This window comes from Dermacentor albipictus, chromosome 2 (genome assembly GCF_038994185.2).
Source record: "Dermacentor albipictus isolate Rhodes 1998 colony chromosome 2, USDA_Dalb.pri_finalv2, whole genome shotgun sequence".
NCBI lineage: Eukaryota > Metazoa > Arthropoda > Arachnida > Ixodida > Ixodidae > Dermacentor > Dermacentor albipictus.
Window position 1 is genome coordinate 143791124 of NC_091822.1, and position 26341 is coordinate 143817464.

The 26341-nt window shown below is 46.9% G+C and overlaps 3 protein-coding genes across 6 annotated transcripts in view; 2 read left to right on the plus strand and 1 right to left on the minus strand.

The window, feature by feature from the left end:
* LOC135904702 (ESX-1 secretion-associated protein EspK-like) overlaps nt 1-4723 on the plus strand; it is a 7424-nt gene extending 2701 nt beyond the window's left edge. Inside the window, exons 6-8 of the mRNA XM_065435633.1 lie at nt 1028-1069; nt 2781-2834; nt 3487-4723. Coding sequence (XP_065291705.1) covers nt 1028-1069; nt 2781-2834; nt 3487-4308 — 918 coding nt within the window. The 3' untranslated portion in view covers nt 4309-4723. The remainder of the gene's footprint in view (nt 1-1027; nt 1070-2780; nt 2835-3486) is intronic.
* LOC135904641 (uncharacterized) overlaps nt 1-20952 on the minus strand; it is a 49266-nt gene extending 28314 nt beyond the window's left edge. For 3 of the 4 annotated variants that reach the window (XR_011512178.1, XM_070534047.1, XM_065435507.2), the window contains exon 1: nt 16323-16553. Coding sequence is in view for 3 of the 4 variants with exons in the window: in XM_065435507.2 (XP_065291579.2) it covers nt 16323-16469 (147 nt within the window). In the remaining variant the exon portion in view is untranslated. Of the gene's footprint in view, nt 1-16322; nt 16554-20839 lie in introns of those variants that run through there. The other variant, XM_070534046.1, reaches the window with a different exon arrangement.
* Nucleotides 11084-26341, plus strand: part of LOC135904636 (high-affinity choline transporter 1-like) — a 31277-nt gene continuing 16019 nt past the window's right edge. The window contains exons 1-4 of the mRNA XM_065435499.1: nt 11084-11426; nt 17953-18060; nt 20897-21052; nt 23224-23369. Of these exons, the coding sequence (XP_065291571.1) occupies nt 11189-11426; nt 17953-18060; nt 20897-21052; nt 23224-23369 (648 nt within the window). The 5' untranslated portion in view covers nt 11084-11188. The remainder of the gene's footprint in view (nt 11427-17952; nt 18061-20896; nt 21053-23223; nt 23370-26341) is intronic.

Below are 26341 nucleotides of genomic sequence, written 5' to 3' on the forward strand. Positions count from 1 at the left end.
AGCCGCACAAGTGCCGGCATCAATTAAAAACTACCGGAAACCAAACATTCTTGGTCGATGCGTCGGGTCTTGGAGGTCGCCTAGGTTTTCTAGAGAAAAAAGTGAAGGGAAAGGCTTCGCTGAAGGTTTCCATGCCAATGCTGGCTGTGACCTAATGCTCACTCCTGGTTCATTTCCTTCCTTGATAACGTAATCACAGCCGAGTCGAATTGCATTCGCGGTGTGCCGAAGAACATTCATTCCGCCATTTCTAAGCCAACATTTAGCAAGCAGCAGAATTTATACAGCGATTAGCCCTTCTTCGCATTCCGCTCATTATACCTCGGCTTTCTTTTTCTTTTTTCATTCCTTCATTTCTTAAACACGTTACTAATATAGCAGCGCGGACGGTAACATGTGTCTCGAGCGCCTTTCTGCTCGACTGCCTACTGCGTGGCATAGTGGTGGCATCTAGCAAGCGTGTTGCGATTAGCAAGCATGCATACACATGCATACGAGCCTTCGAGATATACGGTGTAGATCAAGGCAGGGTGCAGGAAACTTCTGAGGCACCAGCGGAACTATGTGCCATCTCTGGTGGTAGAGGGCTCGGAAATAACTTTGCGATCTTACATTTGAAAAAAAGATGTGTCCCCAAAGTCTTAAGCACAGAGCAGTTGAGCACTTAAACTCCACCAGAGTGCGGCCGTCTCGCATGGGAAACGAAACCTCAACAATGGAACGACAATTACAGACTAGTATAGAAATTCAATTACGATTTCGTGCTATAACTAGACATGAAAGCAGGCTGGAGTTTCTCATAGATATCAGTTTAGAAGCCTAATTTTGATGCATTAAAGAACAAGCGTTCACTATTTCGGCGAATGAATGGTTAACATTTTTTCGCTCGGTCTGTTCTTCATTACTTCCCGCTACCAAGTCTTTGTTCCAGTTCGTGCTAATATGCATCCCCTAGATTTAAACCAACTCTTCGAGGAACATGTTATACCGTTAACATTAATGGTTGATTTCTGTATCTTTCTTCTAGTACACGGAGCAGGACGCTGATGAGATTACCTTGAAAGAGCAGGTAAGAACAGAAAACTCCTTCGTACAAAGTTGTGCAGGCACTGTTCACTGACATTCAAAATGGTGTCAAGGGGGGCCGTGGTCAGTTCTTGCGCGAAAACAGGAAAGGGAGGCAACTGTGCTACAAAGGAGATGGCAGCGCTGACAGGGACAGCGCGTCGTCCAGTCGTTATTGCTCTCTTTGCGTTCTAGCCGCATTGTTTTCCACCTGTGAGCTTGCTTGACGTATATACGTGCTATACTGTTCGCGATATCATTATAGGAAGAGTCAGCGCCATCTTATCGAAAAGCATCTGAAAGCGTTGGCAGTGTGTGCACATTGTAGCAATCCAAGCACTACATTTGTTAACGAGAAAATGGATACTTGAAGTGAGCGAAAGTTGTTGAACAAGAGATGTTTTTGACATAATAGTTTTACGGAAACCAGGAAGTTAACTTGTACTTCAAGCTCTTGCCTTTACTTCGAGTTCTTGATAAATTTGACTTCGCCCTGTCATCTGCTAGCCGCCTGTTTAGCTTGGAGGGTAGAGCGGATACACCAGAAAGGTAGTGGTCCCGGGTTCGGATCCCGGACCAGAAGGAATTTTTTTTAAACTACGAGACTTTTCTTTCGAGGAACCCGTATGGGTTTCCTTTGCAGCAATTAGCTACGCTTGGGTGGATGTCTCATTTTCCTTTTCTTATGGGGATGTTGGGAGCATAGACTGAATGTATTTACAGTATATATAAAAGCAAAGTCAATGTTGTCAAGATGGCTGACGAGCAACAACACGCAGCAGCCAGCGTCTCGCGATCTTATTCCTCTCTCTCTTCTTTCATCCTTCCGTAACACTTTCATTAAAAAGATTCTTTTACAAAGTCAGTGTTTCGACAAGGGGACAACGTTTCGTGGCCCCGGTCGAAATGCCTGCGCCCGACATCTAATTATTCGACGACAGTTGATCATATTATATAGCAAGTGCAACCGATAAATTATTTCCTAGATGCCTGTCATGGGAGCGAAGAACTTTGTTCCACGTTCTTTCCGCTTTCCTCCTTTTAACAGCGGTCGGCTTCCAGCCCAGGTGGCGGAGAACGCTTGCACAATAACTCACGTGACGTCTCCTCCGAGATTGCTGTGAAATCTGCTAACGTCACGGAAGTAACAAACGCCAGATGCGCTGTAACGTGTGTAGATAATGTTACCTTTCGGGGCATCTGAGTCAAAGAAGTATGATTCCATTTGGAAGCAAACTGTTACCTTATGGAAAATGGTTATTTTTACTGTATTGTACACCACCACCACCTCTGCATGAATCTCTTTGGCAATGTGTTCCGTAAATCACATAAAGCTCCAGCATCACTGCTCGTGCTTCAAGAAACCTTCTCCATGAAAGCTGCCGCTTTCGTTTTGATGCAACCTAGCGATGTTATGCGATAGTGTACAGAAGGAATGTTTGTATTATATTGCAATAAGACTAAGGTAATGTCCACTTAATGTGATGCCTATCATGTACACGTCTTTCAAACCCAAATACCGATGCAAAACATACTGGATGCGTTTTTATGGTTGATGCTTATATCTACAGCTGCTTGCATCCGCATTGAAGGCTTTGATTTTGTTATGTTTTTACCTTTGCGCATCATAGCTGAGACATAAACGCAACTGGTGTCGTTAACCTCCGAGGATCGGTGCTACAACCATAGAAAGCAGTGGTGTTTCTAATTTGCAGGTGAAGATTGTCTTGATTTGGGCTCCCTGGATTATAATGGCTGCCTACGGTAAGGTAAGCAGAAGCGTGAATTTACGCTAGGAAAAACTTTCTTCAGAGAAAGATAAAAAAAAATGTAACGAGCAGACCTTAGTAACTTGTTCTGAAATTATCTCCGGTGACTGCAGCAAGCGGGCGCCACCTTGTACTCAAGAATGTCTTCTTTGCGACGGCCCTAATGTCATCTTTGCTCGCTGGAGTACAGTGTCCGCTACGCAATGACCGAACACTTTGCGGAGGTGGTAAGATATGTTAAATGTAGTTGATCTGTGTTGACTGGTCCGCTGCACGGCGCTGCTACATCAATTCCAACCGACTCCGCTCAGAACAAATCGGAGGCTGTGTGCTTTGATAGCCGTGAGATGATCTTATATCGGCAGACGGGAACCGACAAGGCCATGCATATTAAGTATAGGACGTAGGGTGCATTCAGAATCAGAATAGGTTTTATTGGGACAATTGGAAAAATTACAGGATGTTAATATAAAGAAGGAGGTTCCATAGTCAGGCCTTGAAGAAGGCAAGTCTACTTGTCGAAACGTTGGGTCCTGCTTTCACCTTGTTCTCGTTTTGATCATCGCAACCTGAGTTAGTTGCATTATTTTCGTCGTCTGGCCGTTAGCGGTTCGCGTTCGTGTCATTTTTGGTTGGTGTCATTTGTACGCAGCTGTACTACACGACGATGCTGTACGCGTTCTACAAAGTGTACGAGTCGACCGGAGGCAAAGCGTTCGACGGAACAGACGAGGTACACGGGGCTCCCTCCAACCTGAGCCTAGACGGTGGTCAGCCAACAACCAGGCCACAACGCAGCATCCCGCGACCCGAGATCGACCCGGCTATCTTCGGTGATCCGACGCCAGTCATTGGCCGAACTCCAGCTAGTGGCCTGTCCCCCGTGGCTCCGTCGCCCATGCACCCGCAAATCCCTTCTGCGCTGCCACGCTTCGTTATCACTCCCGTACCGGCGTCGCCCAACCATCCGACGCACGGTACGCAGCTATACGCATACCCGTCGCCCATGGGGGCCGCGTCCCTATCGCCAGACGGAATTCCCGTTGGACCCGGCGTTCCTCCGACCCAACAGCGTCTGACGTCCAGCGGCCCAACACCCAACGCCCTGACGCCCAGCACGCTGACACCCATCGCCCAGACGCCGTCTCGCGGATCGAAGTCTAGTGGGGGGACAACGTCGAGCGCATCTCGGAGTAGTGGAGCTCGAGCCCCGCAGACGCTCGAAACGGCGTCACCGGTCTCGAGGACTCCGACAGCGAGTGGCGCGGTGTCCACGACGCCGGCGACGCCCTCCCAGCGGTCTACCCCCGGTGGTCCGATGACCCCACTGCCTAAGGTCGCCGTGGACGCCGCGGCCGTCGGCCCCAGGACCGCGCCCAGCGAGCAGGAAGTGCCCCGTTCCCGCGTCATGAAAGCGCGACGCCCGGTCCCGCCTCCTCCTGTGGGGACTCGCAAAAGCAAGAAACACCGCTGAGTTGGCGGGGACGCTCGCCAGCGCTGACGGAATTTTTCGCTCTTCGCGCCATTTTTCTCCTGCAGATGTTTGACGCTATTGAAGGTATCTTTTTATTGACAGTCACCTGAGCCGACCGACCGATTACGCCAGTCACGTGCAGAAACGTGGCATACCTGAAAGTGGCACTTCAGTTCTGGCAACGGCACAGCGAGACGTAATATGCAGGGTGTTCAACCTAACTTGAGCCAAACATTAAAGATACGCAAATGCTACGTATCTATATCAAACCAAGGTAACGTTGTTTGCGTCGCTCGGAGGTACTCAGATTATTTTTGTATTCTGTCTAATTAGATAATTTCTCGTAATTAAATTCACAATTATTTATAATTAGATTAAAAGACTCAAAGAAAGAACGGTAGAGCAACATGAGAACCTTCACGACGCCGCATTCTGTTCCTACGTGCTGCATACACTTGTTTTTCCGAGTGTGTAAGAAGCCTGCGAACACACGCGAAATTGTCGTGCGACTGGCCGCTCGACGCACTTCGCGTGTATGATGAGCCCTTGATCAGAACATGACAGGCGCTACACTTGTGCAGCCTCATGGGCTTCAATGATTTCTTCAATAGTGTTGTGCACTCCGAAGTTTAGGAGACGCCAGCTACTGGTGCCTTTATGTATTCCCAGCGCCGTTTTAGACGGTCCTAATCATGCTGTTGAGACTCATTTTCAAGTGAGTATTTCGGAGGTAGAGATAGGGGCACGCGTAACCCAGCCTTCCAGTCAATGCAAGTAATATAGCGCTGTAAGAACGAGGGACAACTGGAAACAGGACAAGCGATTGTCCTGTCTCGACTTGTCCCTTTTACTTACTGTGCTACGTTACTTGCATTATGATGAATAACCAACATGCCCCAAAATATTTTCTTCTTCTAATCAAGAAGGCTTGAACCAGCTAGCGTGTCTCCTTTTTCTCTATTGCCTGGTTACCGTTTGTCACGCTTCTGAGCATATTACTGACCTGTTTAGCTGTAGTCAGCAGCTTGCTTAAGGTTACGTAATTCTAGACCTTTTCAATTGTATGTACAAACCGGATGCGCGGATTGCCGGTACGATTGGTACCGGCGCGCCGTCAATTATAATTTTATACTTGTCTATCGTGTTAGGGAGCTTACTGCACATTAAAGGGGCAGACGACCGATTTTTCAGGACCTAGTTTTTTATGGTGCAACGCAAAGCTCACGCTTGGTAGTTTTTAGACCTGCAGCGGTTACTTCAAAAATCGCGTGGATATTTAGTAAGCAGAATTTTCCATCCGAGCAGCCTCTGAAAGAGAAGAGACCCTCCTCCCGCAACGCTGAGAAGTGAGAGCGATGTAGATAACCAGCCTTGTAACTTGTGAAAGCCAACCGTACCTACGTTGTCAAAGAAATGAGTTTAACTCTGGTTATAACCACCTTCCGTGTGACCTTTTGAACCACTTTTGACTATAAAAAGCTGGTACAATAATTTTGTGTTGTTGTACAGACATTTCTCATATTTGTACAGCGTTTTTTTTTCCAAGTTCACGCCTACTACATGACTGACTGGATCCCGTCCTCGTTGTTTTGTCGAGGAACGAGCCAAGCCAACTTATCGAAAACGAAGGTGAAGGCAGCGCCACTTTTCTACTCACTACAAACGAAGGCTTATCTTCAGATTGTAAGTCAGGAGAAACTTCTAATAATAAAAGCGTACTGCATGCAGATACTAATAAATGTTCAGTAACCGCGTACACTAGTGTAGAAGGTCACGTGGTGGACCTAATATAGAGCTTCATCTTTTTGCCGCGTGCGGCGCCAAAGGTCATTTGTTCACGCTTTTAGTGATGAACTAAAAAACATGAATCCACGTTGAATGAGAAAAACCTGAGTTGCTTTAGCCACTACGATAGGGAATCATTCCATCTTTGGAGTTACCTCGATTTATGTTCTCAGCGGTTGTCTGTCCCTTTGAGAAGAGTTCCGACTTTGCCAGTGAGCACTCGAGCCCATTCTTACGACCATGCCACTGGACTTCGTCTCCAGGTCTCCTCAGTGCGTCCACCACGTCCTCTGTACAGACAGTATGCGTCCATATGGTCACAGCATCCGCGTAAATGGCGTGTCTTATGCGCGGGATTGGCGATAAGTTTCTTGCAAGTGTATACATTGTAACGATAAACAGGAAGGGAAGAGGACAGTCCCTTAGGGATGCTGCAAGTCCTGAGGGAGATCTTGTCGCTGCAGGCCGTGCCAACATGGAAGTTTCGATATATATGTGGGTTCTCTTGCCAACACCTAGAGCACAGAGACCCTCGAGAATAGCTCGGTGCGCCACGTTACCAAATGCTTTCGTAAATGTCGAGACCCCGGATTGTTCTGATTACTCCAGGGATCCCTGGATCTAAAATGTCCCTGTGCAATTTCCATAAAATATCCTGGCTTGAGACGTTGGGGCGTGATCCGACCATAGTCGTGGCGAAGAGCTGCCTCGTCTCCGTGATGTCGAAAGATAGACTCAGGACAACATGTTCCATAGCTTTTCCCAGTAATATGTCACTGAAATAGGGCGAATGTTCTCCAATTCAAGAGCTTTGCCGGGTTTGGGTAAAAAAGATTGCTTTTGCGTACTTCCATTCGGAAGGAAGGCAACCTTCGTGTCAGTAATGATTAAATAGTTTGGTGATGGCGTCAATAGGAAGTTCTAATTTCTGAGTATTTTGCTGCTTGATATATCTGTGCCTGCCGCCGATGTGGAGCCCAGGCTGGCCAGGGCCGCACGAACTTCTGCTGCAGTGAAACCTTGATACAGTTCGGCATTGCCAGCGCCTTTGCGCACTTCACAGAGTCGCTGTCGACGTTGGGGTTTATCTATGTGGAGGATAAAAGGGCTATCATTGCTTTTTCACCATCTGGAAATGAGTGTGAGATTTCAAGCATTTTCTCTTGACAGGCACGCTTGGATTGGTCCGGATCAAGCAGGTGCTTTAGCAATGTCCATGGATTTTTGCTATCCACCGGTGCATTAGCCTTATCACAGCTTTGATACCACTGCGACGAAGTAAGGAGTTCAGAGTAGTCCTGAATCTCTTTGCCGAGTACCGCCAGAGGAAGTTTAAGCTGACGGTTATGCATGTTTTTCACCCATTCTGACTGTGGCATTTGAGCTTGAGTTTATTGAGCCACATGGCAGATACATAAGAGTACGCATTGACGTGGTTAGGTGTGATGGGAAAAAAGCTCCGTTTCACAGCTTGACTGGCCCCATGAGCCGGAAAACAAGATTACAACATTACAGGCAGCGGAGAGCGACAATACAAAAGGAACACGCACGTGGCCCGTCACAGCAAACCCCAAAATAATACCCTGAAACACATTAAAACAATGAACAACAAACCAATGGATAATTTAATTGCATGACACGAAATAACCATCACGAAAGAAACCTAGTATTACATGAATAGCACATTCAGTACATCCTATGTTGTATATCAGCTTTGGACAAGATATGTAAACTTTCAACTGTTAATTTCCATTTATTCAGTAAGCTCAGAAGACAGAAATGTAATGTTTGCAGTCCATAAATAGTACGAGGACATGGTACGTACCAATTCTCTCTGTCGGGTGAGGCAATTGGCCAGATGGTGTTGCAAATCGGCCAATGTACGTAACAGGGTACCTCATCTCCGTGTTTTGATCGAAATGCTTAAAAGATCTGGTATTCGTAATAAATGTTTACTCTTAAAATTGTATATTTTATATAAAGCGAAGCGGTGCGTGTGTTGTGTGATACACCTTCAATACACCGAAGGGCATTTTTTTTTTTTGTGCAGCACGACCAGATTATTTAAAGATGCTTTAGAGTCTGTGGACCAAACCAGATAACAATAGTATAAACGCGAAGAAGAAAGAGCGTTATATAACAATAGTTTGTTTTACAGGTAAGATACCCTGACACCGGCGTCTAACCATCTGATCTTTAGAACTTTTCTGTCCTTCTGTCAATGAAGTGCATTTTAATATTATAAGGCAAACGCGCAAGTTGTACAAGCTGTTTTCTAGCTTTGCATTCAGTATGGCACAGCTGGAGCCATGGAAACTTAATGCACACTGCAATCCTAAAGCTAGAAAGCTCGTAACGCCTGGAGTGCCAGAGAAGGGCTACACAGGGTGCCCCAACTATCATGCATCAAGATTTAAAAATATGCAAATGCCACGTGCAGCTGGAGAACCAAGGTAGTGTTGTCTGCCGTCACTTTGAGATACTCAGAGTATTTTATTTCGTATTCCGCCTGATTACATAATTGGTCATAATTATTTGTCACCTCTGCAAATATTACAATGACATAAAAAATGTAAATGAAAAAATTGTAGAACAACAAGAAAAACTCTCGATACAGCTTTGTGCTACATAAAAGTGTTTTTCCGAGCGTGAAAGAAACCCGTGAATGCACGCAAAATTGCCGCACGACTGCCATATATATATATATTTATATATACATGGGCAGGGACAACAGCTAACGTCGGCCTCATTTAAGCCCATGACCATAACTGCCACCTAAGAGGAAGGCATTGCTCTTACCATCGCTTCTAGACCCCACCTAGAACATGTCACCGTTATCTCTGATCCACGAGCTGATTGCGCAACTTCATCCAAGGCCAGCTCTCCGCTGCTGCCGAACAGCATCATTCGCCGAGCTACCGTCATTAGCTGCCGTCATTAGCAACATCGTATGGGCCGCAGGCCACGTGTCTCTTGGCGTCAAGCAGCGAAGCCTCGTTATCGCCCGAGTCCATGTCACACGTGTGCCGAATTGAGACGTGGATGCAGCCTATGAGCGTTGTTGTGAATAAACCACGACAATGCGTGATAGTAACCCTGTAATAACCAACATGTCATAAAGCATGCAATAGGTTGAGTTTCATACCTTGGAATGGTTATTTTACCGTTAGCTCATTTCTGTAGATAATGTATGTACTTGCTCCTAGATTAGGTTTTATATTCCCTAGCATTTGACTGTTTCTTATTGTCGAAATCTACCCTTCTTGGAGAACAATAAAAGTGAAGGAGCTGTTCTAATTCGCCTTGATTTAAAACTGCGTTCGGGCACTACAGAGTTAAAGTTGTGACCTGAGGCACTATAACGTAAAACTATTCCAACCTTTTCTATTCCCATTCTGCAATCAGCCCTCCGCTATCGGTCAAAAGCTTTTTTGGAACACTCCCAGTTCACTTGTCTGTCCCGCGACGTCACGAAAACCGCGATAGCTTCCCATCTGATATAACGGGTATACACTATGCATGATTTGACCGAAGGAAAGAAAAATACTTCTTTCTGATTCGACGCCTTCTCGCCGTTAGCCGTCGGTTATTGGTCAAAAGTTTTCGGGCTGCGCCCACTTCACCTGCCTGTCACGCGACGTCAAAAAACCGCAATAACTCATCGCGTCAAAATGACGTGTACGCGTTAAAGATGCCTTAATTTGCCGAACAAAACTGAATTTTCTTCGGAATAGCCACAGGCTGCCCCGTTACGAAAGGAATAAAAGATGGCGACTGCCGATCGCTCAGGCACTGGCTGCTCATGAGTTTATTTGCGTATAACAAAACTTTTTGTCTGCCCCTGTAACGTTTTCGAGTGCTTTCGGCACGTTTACGATCTCATTATGCCAACTATTCTTAGCTGAGAATCAGTTTTAGCGTCATTCTTAAGGTTCCGTTGCATGCCGCCACGATTTTCGACCAGCCACCGCAAACTAAGTAAGGGAAAGCGGACCAGTCAAAGACGCCGGCACCACCCTCTTCATCCGGTTATCGGTTTTCAGTGCAGTGGCTCGCCCCCATCGAATCCCTCTCCCCTTGAACGTGCTCCTCGCCTCTTGTCAGCGAATTAGATAAGACAAGCCGCTCAGGGTAGACAATGTTATTCGTTTTTCAAGCAAGCAAAAGTCACCTCCTATGAACGAGGAGAGCGTTTGATTGGCATGTTGAGACAACCCTGCGAGTGACCGCCAGATGCTTGCGTCGGCGCTTACGCATATTTGACGTCAGGAGATCGGAATAAAAACATATTGGAATAGTTTTACGTTATAGGGCCGCTGTTGTGACATATGTTAACATAAACATTGCATAAGATTACACATCGCATAAGATGTCTTTAAAGGCTGTTTTGTGTTGTAGATTGCATTATTGTGTTCGATGCGGTACTAAAAATGATGATGCGTTTTGTATCTCTACCGCTTTACTAAAGCCTTGCTTTCCATTAATTCCACTACGTGCATTCCACGTGAATCACTTTCCTATTTCTTCTTGTATTACCATGCGCCCGCGTCGTGGATAATCTCCCGTCGTGGGCATTCAGCATACTAAATTCATGGCCGCCGCTGAGATGCGGCTCTCAAAAGTTCGGAGCTGGAAGATTAGCTCTGGGCCGTCCGGCAAGCCGAAGATGCCACCCGAGTCCACTTCGAGCCGCTACCTGAAGCCGCCACAATCAAAAGCGCAGAACCATGCTTTTTAGTAGTTTATTTTCTTCTTCTTCATGGCGAAAACACGATATGATGATCAGGCACGCTGCAGAGTGGGGGAATGGAGATTTATTTTAACCCCACGTAATTTGTGGAAGTGCAACCATTGCACTGCACATGGGCGTGTCTTTCTCTGTCTCTCTCTCTGTCAGTCTGCATTTTTCGCTGTCCGGCTTAGCAGCGCGAAGCCAAAGTCACTACGCCGCCACGGCAAATAACTTGTGGGTGCGTGGCGGTGTTTCGAATAATCATCATCAGCCGAAGCGCCGCTCGCGAGTTTCGCGTGCGGCCCGTGGCTCGCGGACGTCCCGTTCGGTCCTCGTCCCAAGCGGAAGGCCAGGAAAGGCGCCATGGCTGCGATCAACATAGTGGCTCTGCTGTTCATAATCGTGTACTACTTTGCAGTCATTATCGCGGGCGTCTGGGGACGCCGCAAGGTGCCCCCGGCGCAGAGCCACTCGATCGGCCCGCATGGGACCGGCACGTCCAGGCGGAATATTGACGACGACGAGGTGGATAACTACCTGCTCAGGCTGTTCGTTGCCAATCGGCAGTTGCCGCGGTGGCTCGGCGTCGCCTCTATGACCGGTGAGTGAAATGTCTACAGCGCGCGTTAATGGCCTCCGAGATGGCGCGCACTGGCCGTCGCGTGCAAATGTCGGAGGCCTTGACTTATTACAGATTTTTCAGCTAGTTGGTTCGGGTCATATTCTTGCATGTGCTTGCATACCCTACGTATGCTCGATACTTTTATTGCGGTATCAAGTATATGAACACTCCAGGCTCATCTCTACCGTCGGCGCGGGCGACGCATAGTCGCCCCGCTATGTATGCTGCAGTGAGAGTGAAAGCGTGCGAGGGTGGTCCGGCCATCGCGGCTCAATCTTGCGCACGCAGCGGAGGAAAGCGGGGAGGAAGCGCGCCGTCTAAAGGCGCGCTCACACTAGCGGGAAAGCGCGCAACGCAGAACGTTTCCCGCACGCCGCTTCCCGCACAAACCGGTTTTTCTCCCGCAGACAGGCTGCTCTGCCGTCCCGCAGAGCGATGGGTCGGGTACCTATTTTTGCCGTGCCGCTGACGAGAACAGCCAATGGGGGCCGACCGTGAACCGTGACGTCGGTCCCAGTTCAGTGACCCCGTCGGCGTAGGCAGGAGGCTGCGCGCGTGCTGCGGGACACTCGGCACTTGCTCGGCGCGCTGTCCTGTGTGTTCCGTCCTCCCTCAACGCCTCCGCTCTCTACATTCCAAGAACCGCAGCGAGAAAACGCGCGTAGTGTGATCGTCATTCCGAGCAGCTGCGACGCAGCGGCGTCGTTTACGCTGTGCCGCTGCGGGAAGTCTCCCGCTAGTGTGAGCGCGCCTTTACGTCGCCCGCAGGGCTCCGGAGGGACGGCAGGAAGGGGGCGCGCGTTCTACTCCAGGTGGCCCGGACGGCCGCACGCACTCGCCCGGGCCGCTGTGTCTTGAAAGCCATCTGCGACAGGGACAGAGTCTGCCGTGCGCTGTGTTTTTGTGAATTGGTTCGCGTTGACGCGAGAGGCAGCGGGAACGTCAATTCGCTCGCTACTGCTGCCGCACTTCTCACTGCAGCGTTCTCACAGCGGGTTTCCGCGTTTATCAAGCGAGATGTGTCCATGTTTGCTTGCGCGGGCGTGACATCGTGCTTGTTAAATTGTGGTATATAAGGCGTCGCTGCCTACTGCAGCGCCATCAGAAGGCGCGTGCTTTGAGCCACCTAAGAAGAAAAAGAGGATGGAATAAACAGGGAGGGACTGAGTAATGTCACGGCCGTATCACATATTTTATGCAGGATGATACCCTTCTCAGTCCTAGTCAGATTGGATTTCGTCCCGGCCACTCGGTATGGTGCGCTCGTGTAGATTTAGAGAGCCTCATTAAACTTGCTCGCCGCAAACGAGAGTACGTAGCTTTGGTGACGCTAGATGTTTCAAAAGCATACGACTCTGTTGAACATTGCATTCTATTCGATAAGCTTCAGTCTACGAATTTTCCAAAATATATAACCGCTTGGATCCATGAATTTATAAGGTATAGAGAGTTCTATTGTTACCAACACGGTATTCCGACGTCCAAACAAAAGAAGACAAGAGGTGTACCGCAGGGTTCCGTTCTTTCCCCTATATTATCTAACATTTTGCTAAGCCCAATTCCTTTGTCTCCGGAAGTACCTCCTTATGCTTATGCGGACGATATCGCATTTTTTACATCCGCAAATAATCTATATTCACTACAACAGTCGTTGCAGAATTACTTGGAAATGCTAGAGGCATGGCTAGAGGGTTATGTATGACGTTAAATATTAGGAAAAGTGCGGTGCATGTGTGCGCAGGTGCATGTATCTTGACAATACCGACAGGAAATCATTCCTCAAGTTGACGAAGTCAGGTACCTTCGTGTTATTTATGATGGCAAACTCACCTGGCACAATCACATTGAACATATTAAAACAAAGGCCGAACGAGCCGTATCTATGCTCCGCCGGCTCAGCCACCGTCGCTTTAGACTACGCAGGGATACCTTACTGATTATTTATAAAATGTATGTTCGGCCGATATTAAAATTCGGCAGCGTAATATTTTCGGGTGGCCCCGCCTACAATATTGAACCTCTAATACTTTTAGAAAGAGAAGCTCTACGGTTATGCCGTGGGCTACCTAGAATTGTTGCCAACGCTGTTCTATATCAGGAAACTCATATCCTCAACCTAAATTACCTATTCTGCATACTTACGGTTCATACATTTCTACAAATTCATGACTTTTTAAAAAGACGTACGCAATATGCATTTATCACTGAACCGTCCGAGTGTTTTCAAGTATCGTGGTCGAGACTCCACAGCCCTCAGATATTTCTGCAAGCACAGTTATAAAAATTGGATGTGTCCATACGCCAGGTTTGCCATTCAAATGTTGCCTTAACAGACCGAAAAAATTGAGTGTGAGGACATATTTCCCAATCATGGTAAACTATTACCATGTCGAGATTTAATTAATATTTTACACGGCCACCTACACCAGCTAACCCCTGTCAATGTAATAGCTGCTGACGCTTCTGTGTGCAATGAAAAGGCAGGCGTGGGGCTCTTTTCTGAATCTCTTCAATGGTCATACACCCTTCGCCTTCCCGACTTCACACCGATATTTCAGGCAGAATTACTAGCAATTATATTAGCGTTACGAAAACTCCCCCAGAATGAGCAATTAGCTGTTACTATGATCTACTCGCTATCTGTATGTACAGCACTAACTGCATCTTTAAATTCAAGAATTCAAAGAACATTTCCTTCTATTGTACCTCCGTACTTGCGGAAAGTATGTTTACTTTGGGTACCGGGATATCATGGTTTGCACTTGGATGAAATGGCTGATTCACTTGCACGAGCATCCCTCAACTGCCCCATCATATCTGTTTTGCCGACATCAGCTTATGTCACCGCGGCTAGGTACAGAAATTTCGCTATATCTCAAAACTCTGCAATATCCATGCTAACGTCGTCTTCTGAATTCCACCATCTTGGCTTCCCACGAAATAATGATTGCTGTCCTTGAAGGCAATTAGAAGTTTCTTTTACAAAATTGAGGTTTCGTATACCACCTCTAAATTTTTACTTACACAGGTCTGGTCTCGCTATGTCTCCTCTATGTTCTTTTTGCAGTGCACCTGAAACTAACGAACATACATACATACATACATATATATATATATATATATATATATATATATATATATATATATATATATATATATATATATATATATATATATGTATGTATGTATGTATGTATGTATGTATGTATGTATGTATGTTCGTTAATTTCAGGTGCACTGCAAAAAGAACATAGAGGAGACATAGCGAGACCAGACCTGTGTAAGTAAAAATTTAGAGGTGGTATACGAAACCTCAATTTTGTAAAAGAAACTTCTAATTGCCTTCAAGGACAGCAATCATTATTTCGTGGGAAGCCAAGATGGTGGAATTGATATATTTTGATATTCGAATATTTTTCTTACCTTCGTTGCTTCAGAAGTTGGTTAATTATTCTTGACTAATCGTCATATTAATAAAAAATAAAAAAATAGCGTGACACACTACATACAAAGGTGAGCAAGATACATTCGGTGCATCGACTGACTTGTAAACTATATATATATATATATAGAGGCTGTTTCAAATCAAATCAAATTTATATCGGCATATAACTGATGCTTAGGACCGCGGAAAAAAACTAGCAAGGTTTGACGTGCTCCATGGCACTGTTTTTACAGGCAGCAAGAAATACGGCTAACTTTGAACTCTGGCTAAAGCTTCAGCTAATTTTAGCCAGAGTTTACAAGTCAGTCGATGCACCGAATGTATCTTGCTCACCTTTGTATGTAGTGTGTCACGCTATTTTTTATTTTTTATTAATATGACGATTAGTCAAGAATAATTAACCAACTTCTGAAGCAACGAAGGTAAGAAAAATATTCGAATTAGAAATTTGCAGAGTGGTTTACAAAACGTTCGAATAAACAGTTTCTGTCGTCCTTACAGCTTACTGCGGGTGCCCGCAAAATAAAAAAAACTCAAAAAACACCACGTGACAAGCCCGCTTGCGCGTCGTGATTGCACTGCCCCCAAGCTTTCCGCGCAGAAACGAACACAGGGTTTAGCCGGGAGTCCTGCAGCTGCGTCTTCTTATCGCTATCATGAATCGGCGCGAGAGAAGCACATCGCTGTTGCTAATCGCACAGCAACGCTTTCGTCACTGCCCTGTCGTCTTTTAAGAGGATGCACGGCCTGCGAGATGCTACGCTCGTTTGTACGCGGACAGTTTGGGAGCGCGGCAAGCACGGCGCCCAAGCGGGTGTGTCACGTGATATGCTTCTCGTGTAGCCTCAGTGTGAGAATCGCACAATTACATCAGTTCAAGCACCCAGGCGTTGAGCAAGAGGAAGAAATAGAAAGGAAGTGAGCCACTAACGCATGCTCAGACTTGTTTCTGTGTGCTCGAGTCATATGCTGCGCTCTCTCTCTCTTCTCGCGGGCACGTGTACCCGAATGCGGTTCATTCATGCATACATGGATTACACACACGACACAGAATCCGTACATGAATAACACAGAGGACACGGTATCTGTCAAAGTCCGCGCAGTCTTCTTTATCTGCCGCGAAGGAACAATTAAAATTAAATTATGGCGTTTTACGTGCCAAAGCCACTTTCTGATTATGAGGCACGCCGTAGTGGAGGACTACGGAAATTTCAACCACCTGGGCTTCTTTAAAGTGCACCTAAATCTAAGTACACGGGTGTTTTCGCATTCCGCCCCCATCGAAATGCGGCCGCCGTGGCCGGGATTCGATCCCGCGACCTCGTGCTTAGCAGCCTAACACCATAGCCACTGAGCAACCGCGGCGTGTAAGGAACAATCGCGGCGCAAGTTACGAAATCGACACGCGCAGTTGAACGTTTTCTGCTTACCTTTCTTTCTCGGCCACGATGCAGGGTTGACCTCCGCGGGCCATGATAATGACGCCGAAAGGTGGCAAGCGGCTGTGTTATCCCGTTATCGTAGGCTCGCTGTACAGAAAGGCCCGACGCACCATGCAGCGCGTATAATATTCCCATGGTGGTTGAATGATTTCATCACCAGAGTTACTGCAGAAAACTCTATGGCTGCAGTCACCACAGCCCACACCAAAAGGGACCATCTGGTGTATAGAGTAGCTGGACGGCTGACACTCGCGTTAGGAGGCTATAAGATATCTGATCAATTCGCGACTTCAAATAAATGCTCGTCCCCTAGCAGCCGCGCCAAGAACCAGCCGATGTAGGTTAAGCCGCAGGTTCTCACATCACAGTGTGCGCTGCAACGTTGCCTTGTATACGGGGTATGCACTGACGTCATCAAGGTCACCATATTGTTGTACAGCGAGCACGGTGAAAGCCTGCATGTTATCTCAATCCGCTTATCTCCAAAAGCGCTGTGGAAGCTGTCAAAAGTACAACAAAATGGTGTGCGGTGACGTCACTTGAATACTCGCTATAGACTTGCCGTATAGGCTCCATACACAGTAACTCTAGCCTCGTAGTTCGCAAATCGCCGTGATGCCGCTGTGCACAATCCCGAAAAATGCAAAGAATGTCGAAAGAACGTTGGTGTGCGCCATTATGGGCGTTTATTGCGCTGAAAATAAGCAATGCATCATTTTATATTTACCCGAAAGTAGTAGACGATGCACAATGGAGAGCGACACGGATAAGAAACGTGTCCATTGGGAAAAGATGACTGCCACCATGGTGGTTTGTTCGAAACACTTCAATCAGGACTACTTTTTTTTTTCTCCGGGCATGTACACCATTGTTGTCTTTTTATATACTTTGAATATGTTGATGGCGTTTCAAATCACCGAGTGTACTTAGTGATTAGTGATGTACGCTTAAGCTTCATTTGGTCTGGATATAGTTGTTTTCTGTTTCGCCCGACAGACTAAGCATTCATGGCGATAGGAAATTATTAAACGACTATACGAAGTAAGGCTAGTCGTTTTATAAGCTGCATAAACTGCTGCAAAAAAATCGCTAACTAAATTGACAAGCCTTCACGTGCACAGGCGAACACGAGCACATCTAACTATTTGGCCGCGGACACTCACAGTCAGTAGGCTGGCGTGATAAGGACCGGCAGCAGAGGCGAGCGAATTGTCCTTCGCGCTGTCTCTCGCTTCTACGCGAACCTGGCGCGCAAGATATCTTCTACTTTTCTACCTTGGCATACATATACCAAAATATATGCGGAACCTAATGGCAACGCCGACGGCGAAAATTCACCGGGACCGCCCATGTAATTGCTATCGCAATAATAATAATTGGTGAATCTCTTCTATTAGGTACCTGAGCATTGTGACTTCGTATGCAGATGACTCGTGCCTTTACAGAACTCCATCTGAGGATGCGAAACAGAGGCGTCACAAGGCGATTTAAAGAATATAAAAAATCTAAAATGGGAAACTTGGGACGTATATACAGTGCAATATATTTTTTTCGCCAGAAATTCCTAATTTTCTGATAGATGTCAACCCTTTTATAATTAACATCCTTGCTCTTACAGCAACCTGGGTTGGAGGTGGTTATCTGAACGGCACCGCCGAGGCAGTCTACAGGTACGGCATCGTGAACTGCCAAGCTCCGCTTGGCTACGCGATGAGCCTGGTTCTTGGTAAGTTCATGGCGGTCATCCTGCTCCTGTGAATAGGGGACGCACTGCACAGCGGCTGTAATGTTATACTGTACACTCTAAAAAACGTTTACACCCTTTGGGGTGCATATCTGCCACACAACGATAACCGTCATCTGCCTTGATGCATTTCCTTCGTTAACGCTGCGAGCCCGGTACTTTCCAATAACGAATGGCATGCGCGTTATGAGCATGACATAGCATTCGCGACAGGAAAGTAGCGGGCGCGGCGTTTTCAAGAAAGGAAACGCATCAAGGCAGATGACGATTGTTGTTGTGTGGCAGATATACACCCCAAAGGATGCAAACTTTTGTTAGAGTGTATGTGAAATAATCACACCACCAGGTAGGCAGGACCGTAGGGAACGTTCACCTTCCAGAGGCACTAGGGTTCAAAGTTGATGTGAATGTTATGTTGTAAGTTGTCGAGGCAAGCAAGAAATGTTTAGAGTATTGGCGGGAAAGAGAAGCAGTGAAGAGATGAACCGGCGTCGTTGTACGCATAGGTGAGTTTACAATATAAATAGAAGCGTAGACTGCTGGGCCAGTATACGTGCATCATGCAGCGTCGTTGAGCGCGAAACATGGGCGGGAAGAAGCGGAGTGGACTGGATAGACGCTCTCTGAAACCTGAAGTTTAATGAAAGGTTTTCCAGAAGAGGAGGGCCGCACATGAGCAGTCAAAAGGCAGATACAAAGCTCATGCATAATCACATACAAAAATTGCAAAATATGCTGCCGCCCGAGGAGATACCTAATTTCTTTATCCGCCAAGGCAACTTACAGACGTGGCAGATTGTGGGTATATCTGGCCTGCCTCAATAATTCCTCTCGCCAGTCTGTCATTAGACTTGTTTAAAATGGTTGTATTTCTATATAGCGTAGTGCAGCCGCAATTTTTTATGTGTGCAGGTAGACGCATAACACCCGCAACAGCCTTTAAAGCCGCCGAGTACTCCCTGAGTCGGTCGTTTATATATCGACCCGTTTGGCCAGTGTAGAATTTACCGCAGTGGAACGGAACGGAACCAAGCGGTCGTTGAGATGGTCTGGCAACCATGTATCGCCGATTTTCCAAGAGACAAGGAAAAAAATAAACTTGGAGGGATCACTATAACATGACGCATCCGGCCTTGGCATGCTAACTATCCGCGACACCACTCTCGTCGCTTTTTTTTTTCTCGCAATGTTGGCCTGACATGGGACATCTGAGACTGCGTATTGGCCAAGAAGGTTTGGTTCCCGGTAGTTTTTAATTGATGCTCACTTGTTTGGCACGAGACCTTCTTTCTCGCGTTTGCCCGATCGTTGTGCGCATGCGTGAGTAGTGCGAGAGACATGTTGAGAAGTCTTCTGTTCGAATTCTGCCTTTCCCTAGGTACTACAGTACAACAGAGGATAATCCCAGCCGAGATACAATACACGGAATCAGATGACTACTCCGTAATAAGCTATCTCTCCAAAATAGGCTAGTTCTCCGTTCCGCTTTCGTGACGCCTCGCCGAAACGTTCGGATCTTGTCTAGAAACGGCTCTTGCGTTTGAGTTCTTCGCATAATCTTTATTTTTATTTTTATTTAATGCTTCTTCATGCATTGGTATGGCGAAATCAATTATATATTGGTACAGAGTCTAGGCGCGCCTAGGGCTAATAGCTACGTGTGCTCTGAGTTCCCGCCGCTAGCGAGAATCATCACGAAGGTAATACGCGCGCTGCTTGTGCCACACTTCATCACGCCAACAATCTGACGGTGGTTGTCCGCGGTCTTCGAGTGACATGTGTACATGTTTATCTGAGCGCGCGTGATCGACACAATGGTTTTTAATATACTTGGTAAGTGAATGCTTACAACACAAATTTTTCTTGGGCGAGTTGGTGTTTGCTGAACAACATGTTATTGTAGCGTAAATAAAAAACGGGAAATAACGCTTCTAAGTGACACGGAATAGTTCTCTTACTTTCTCTTCTAACTGTCGTTTACAATGGTTACAAGTTTAAACGGCAGATAAAAATACTACCGTTACTTCGTATAGCTCTCCAGTAATTTCTCTATTGCAATCGGCGCTCCACCTGTTGGTAGAAACTGTGACTTTTCAATTAATTTCCCTCTTTCACTTCTACAGTGCCTCTTTTTTTTATTGCGAAAGCGATGCTTCTCGCACTTTCGGCCCATCGGTGGTCGTGGCGCCTCCTTACGCAGCTGCGTGTCACGTGACCGTGTGACGTCACGCCAGACCAAGAGACGGGGCTCCGGCTCGCGGCATCAATGGCGGAGGTGAAGCCTTGCGCGCCGCTGCTGCGGCGCTACCGAGAGAGGGCGCTAGCTGGTGTGACGTCACGCTAGGAGGATAAATGGGGCTACAGCTCGGCTCCCCGCAGTGGTCGGCGCACTGCCTTGCGCTATATCGGATGATGTATAGCCATAAGTTTAACAAAGGGCAACCATGTCCACACCATCAGCCGAACCAAGGCGCAGCCAAGGGTATTGCTTTCGCAATCTTCCAGGTTTAACCAAGCTATGCCATCAGCCCATTTTTTCCTATGTTTCACCACCATGGCTGACGCTGAGGTTTCCTGCGCGTACCGTGCATTGCATGCACGTCAGAAAACGCCAGGCGGTCAAAATTTATCCGGATTCATACCACGCTAAGGTGTGCGTCATAGTCGAATCGTGGTTATTTATGGCCACATAAAACCGCAGAATTTTTTAAAAATTCATGTCCAGATTGAGACTACGTGCGCATAGACCAGAATGTGTTACCTTGTGAGCGTGCGGTGGGTTGACGATTCTAGCGACGCCCTCTTCATGTCTGCGCAGGCGGCACTTTCTTCGCGACCAAGATGCGGCTGACAGATTCGCTGACCATGCTGGACCCGTTCCAGACGCACTACGGCCGCTGGTCGGGGCTGATGTTCTGCGTGCCGGCCGTGCTGGGCGAGATATTCTGGACGGCGGCCATACTATCGGCTCTGGGCAAGTGTTGCACGCACTCGTCGCGGTGATTTAACGTCTGTGGCATACCGCTGTTGAGAGAGTAGGAGGTTACAGCTTAACTTAATGGAATTATAAATATTTACTCGCCATCCCGACCTTGCGAAAGTGGAAGACCAGCGAAGCTGTTAGACTAAACCACTCAAATGCCGGCGATGGGCGTTTAATTGTTCTTCGTAGTCTTAGCATGACGGCGTTGTTGCGCATTACTATTTTGCACTTTTCGACGCTCGTCGTATTCACGCTGCTCTTCAGGGTTCCTAACTTTGCGTGGTCTACCCCTAGCGGACTTGCAATGAACAATGAGTTGCCAGGCCGATCTCCCTTTTATACATGAAGTTTTGTGACGTCACTCACTGATTCGTATGCTGCTCTTGGCCCTTTCCCACCGGAGCAGCTTATGCAATTGCAATCACAATCAAGAAGGAACGTGCCTCGCATTGTTCCCAGGCGCTTTATCATCCATCATGCGGTATTGACGCTTGTTTTGTGATTGTCTCTATTGAAATAAATACTGAGCTGTATGTTGTACGCCCGATTCCAAAGGAGATATGGACCTTTTCTGGCTTAACGTTTTTCCTTTTTCTTTTTTGCTGGCGGACACGATATAGCCTGACCACTGTAAAAAATGGCAGTTTCGCCAAAGCGACGGAGCACTAACAGCGACCATGAAGTGTTGCATTGGGTTCGAGCTATGCAGACGAAATGTTGCCTATCTTGCCGCTATATTGCACACCGGGTCACTGCGAGCTGCGCAGCAGACACAACCAAACATCGCTCTGGCAGCCATCAAATGACTCACAACACTAAACTCAAGCGCGATGAGAAGCGCCGCCAGGGGCGCTGCAAGCGTCCCATTGGTATGGTGCGCGAGATGAGGTCGATAGAAAACCGTAGGTGCTTGCTAGCACCCAGTGAAAAGGTTAGAACGACAGAAAGCTGAGCTAGTTGGTAAGGATTCATTATGCAAAAAAGAGGTATCTCTTGTGTCCTGTTTGCACGCCTCACCTCTTTTTTGCCCAGCGAAAAGGCATTAGAGGGTCTATCGTGACTGCACCGTCCGCTCAGACCATGTCAACGTACAGCTGCTCAGCAGGAACGTTAATGTGCGTGCGCACAGCTGCCACGCCAGCGGCGGAAGGCAAAACGTTGCCCTGGCTTTTTTTTGTCGAGTCAGTTTGAACGGGCCTTGCCGAAGTGTCCACTTGGCATCGTCGTTCGTGCAGCCACGCGGACTGCAGGTCTCTGAAAACCTCCTAGCGCGCTGATCAGACAAGGCTTATAAGTATACTCACCTTCGCATGGCTTTAGCGCGCACGCGCAGCACATCACGTGACCTGCGACACCCGGTGCGCTGTCGCGTATGCACCATCGACACTGCATCGCTGCGGCGGTGGCGGCGGCGGCGCAGACAGTGGGAACAGCGCCTCGAATGTCGGGTATAATTGCTATCGCAATGAAATGTTCAAACAAGCAAAAAATACTACAAACTTGTGGGACCTTGTAAAATCATTGCTCATTCTTTTTCAGTGAAACTGGTACTTTCGACGGGCGGAATTAAAAATTGTAGCTGCCTGTAGCTAAACCATGTGTTTTAAAACTTTGCCCGTGCATGACTCAGTTGTTTCAAATGTTACCCGCAGATAACGCGTTCGAGTATTTCTTTACCAAATCTCTAGCAAAGGTTGTAATTAAATGCCACCCTTTGAACTATACTTGCCCACACATCACCCATAAGCTGCCCTCAATCTCCACGTGAGATAAACAAGGTGACTAGTTAAGCTCGCCAAGCGCAGCGTGGGCGCATCGTTATAATTCGTGAAAATATGGAGAAAATTTGCGTACACATTACTCCCGGCATGTCATCTATTTGCCGCATCTACTACTGGACTACAAGCAGGCGCTGCCGGAGGTGGCCATGAAAGGCGTAAGTGCCGTTGGCTTCATTGGGCTGATCACAATCACTACTTCTCCATTGTATATGCAAAGGCACACTAACATCAATCAATAAATCGGACGATTGATTGATCGACCTGAAGCCTGGAACATGTCTTGCTCTCTCTGCATCCTTTGTATACGCTAAGGTATGAGCCCACTTCGATGCAAGAGAAAACGAGCGTTGCAGACAGGTATTCATACGTCTTGGCGTGCAGGTGACACGGCGAGCGTGATCATCAGGGTTGACTCTCAGAAGTTCATCATCATCTCGGCGTCAATAATCTTCCTCACCTCTCTGGGTGGTCTCTTCGCGGTCGCGTACACGGACGGCCTCCAGCTTGCCACCACCGCCATACTGCTGGTGAGTCGTTGCGGGTGATACTAGCCCGGCCGCGCCAGACCATGTAGCCAAGCATGGTTATGAGCGCTAGCTACTTGTCTTAAAGAATTTTTAAAAAATACCGACACACTGCCTTGAAGTAACATAATCCTTATCTATGGACCCGTTTCACGGCAATTCCTCGGGTGCCACCATGTTTGATCACGCGGTAGCGAAGTCCATTGGTTGTCTCGGCTTCCTCCGTTTCCTGCATGCTTACAATGGATGCGCATGACACCCGTGTGGCTTAGCAAACCCCGGTTTAGGCAGATATCATTGACGGTGAGCGGGTGGACGACATACACGAAGCTTCTGCCATAGCTTTACATGCAGAGGAGATGTAAGCGCTTTCTGAGCTCATTACGCGTCGTATAGGTGTTTCGAGCAACGTACACAGTGGTTCTATTAGGAGAAACGCTGGAAATATATTCCGAAATGTCAAACGTCGCGCATCTGAATCAAATCAGGATTACTGTGTCTCTTGCTCTTCATTTTCTTTATTTGCCAATCCCTTCGAAGAAGCGGCTTGGCATGTTTCTGACTCAGTAACGTTCCTCGCTGTGATTGGTATCTGATTGGCGCGTGTGTAATCTGTTGCGGTAGATTTGTTCTTGTCGCACAGAATTGAGGCTTTGAACCTAGGTTTTAGGTATTCTGAAATAGCCTGTAGCGAAGACGCGTTGTCGCCAGTCACTCGCCATAATTTTTGGATTACACCTTTGGATGAATCAGTAACGTCAAGCTTAGAACATTCTGTGCCCTCGGTGTAGTCGTCACCCAGGCTTCAGTCCATTCATTTCATTCACTTATCACTTATCCCTGACAAAGTGGGCATAAACTTGAGTGTCTGTTTGGGTGTACGTATGTAGATAACTGTCCAGGAGCTTTCTATGCCAGGAAACACTGCTACTCCCTTTGCCAAATCTCTTGCCGAAATTACGGGGTTGAAGTCCTTTCCCTGGAGGTTAGCGTTTTGTAGTAGATTTTGTAGCAGGAAAAATTATTTACAGCAGCTGTCCTCACTTTAGTAGCAGGTTTTTCGCAGAAAACAGAAGATGAAGAAAAAATTTATTCTTTTGTTGCAGATACCGTTGAACTGCGATATAGGCAACACAGATTTGTCGAAACTCTTTGTTTCCCGAACTTCTTTCCTATAAATTCCTTGTACCTTTCCAGGGGAATAAAAACATATGGCCACCTTTTTTACTTAGCGAAGTCTTTGTGCGCCTCGTATATATGTCAGATTTCGAGCTAAAATGTTGGTCTTTGTTTCGAAGGAGCTTGGGGACGTATAAGTGTGCCACTAAGCTTCACGATGCTTACAGACTCAGTGCTTATGGTTCGACGTAAGTAGATGTCCCCTGCCACGGACACCATAATTATCTCGTTCAATCCGGAGTTCTGGCTAAGGAAGTATATTCCGGCACGCACCTCGTTGAATGCCATTATATTCCTGCACATTGCAACACTGTTACGGTGGTGTCATGGAGCTGCCTGGCCATTACTGGTGACTGCGTAGGACTCTTCTCAAAAGGCTGTGATAACGTGTCCAGGAGATACAACAAGGCAGGGCTGAGCTTTTCTTCGTCCTCCTCGCCTAAAAGCAGTCTCTCATATTGTAGATGGGCATCACGAGATCTGGTGCAGTCTCACTATAGTTTTCGTTGATTCCTTTTACAAGTGCTTCTGCAAGTTCATGCCGTTCACAAGTTAGGTTTCCAAACCTTTTTTTCGCGTTGTTTACATCCCAAAGAACATGACGGGTATGTAGTGAGCTTGAGAATGCAGTTAATATTTTAACCGCTTTGGCTATGGTGAGTCGCGGCTTCAAATCATTCGCCATCTGCAGCACTCAAAGGCTGCAGCAACATGTTATCCAAAGAGCAGGACACTACCTTGTATTTCGGCAGGGAATGAGCGTTAGGTTCTCTTACGGTATGAAGATTTAAGCAATGAAAGCTGCCTAAGAGGATGAAATGTCGCGCAAAATTGTTGCCTGTAGCTGGGAATATTTCGGAGGGGCCTAAAAGGTACACATTGGACCAAAGTAGGGGAGGGGGGGGGGAAGGGAATGTTCTTGCACGTAGTTGCTTGCCAGGTTTCTCTGCTGCTCAGAATAACATAAATACATGCGTTAATGTGTGCACGTGCGGAGCAAAAAAAAATTACTTCTCTACCGAATATAAGTTAAGAGACTCCAAGCAGACATTTCGTTTTTTTTTTTTGTGGACGGCGCCAGCTTTCAGCAAAGTTTCCCGCTTTCGAAACCTGTCACCACTCTTATGACGATAAAAAATAAATATGATTATTATAATACGTTTCTTACTGTGATTGTGAAGTCACATTTGGAATATGAAGTAATTATGAATGAAAAAAAAGGCGTATGCATAGTAGATGCAATAAAAGCATAAAAGTAAGGTGGGAAAAAGTTCACAGGAAGGTGCGGCTGATACACTTGTTTCTCGCCCGTTCTACATAACTCAAGCAGCGTCAAGCAAGACAAATAAGGTATTCTTGATAAGACTTCTCCAAGTGGCTTGTCCCACATAAAAATAACGGCTGCAGCAGCCGCAGCCGCAGCCATCTGCCCACCCGCTTTTTTATGTCCACTGCTGGACGAAGGTTTCTCCCTGCAATATCTAAATACCACTTCCTTGCGCTAGCCGATTCCAACTGCACCAGAAAATTTGTAATTTCATCACCCCATCCTTCAATGCGCTTCCCTTCCCTTGGCACTCATCCTGTAACTTTATTGGTCCACTGGTTATCTACCCTACACATTTCACGGACTGCCCAGCTCCATTTTTTTTATCTTAATGCCAACGAGAATATATCGGCTAATCACGTTTGCTCTCTCATCCACACCGCTCTCTTCCTGTCTCTTAATGTTACGCCTAGCATTGTCCGTTGCATCGCTCCTTGCGCGGTCCTTAACTGGTTCTCGTGCTTCTTCG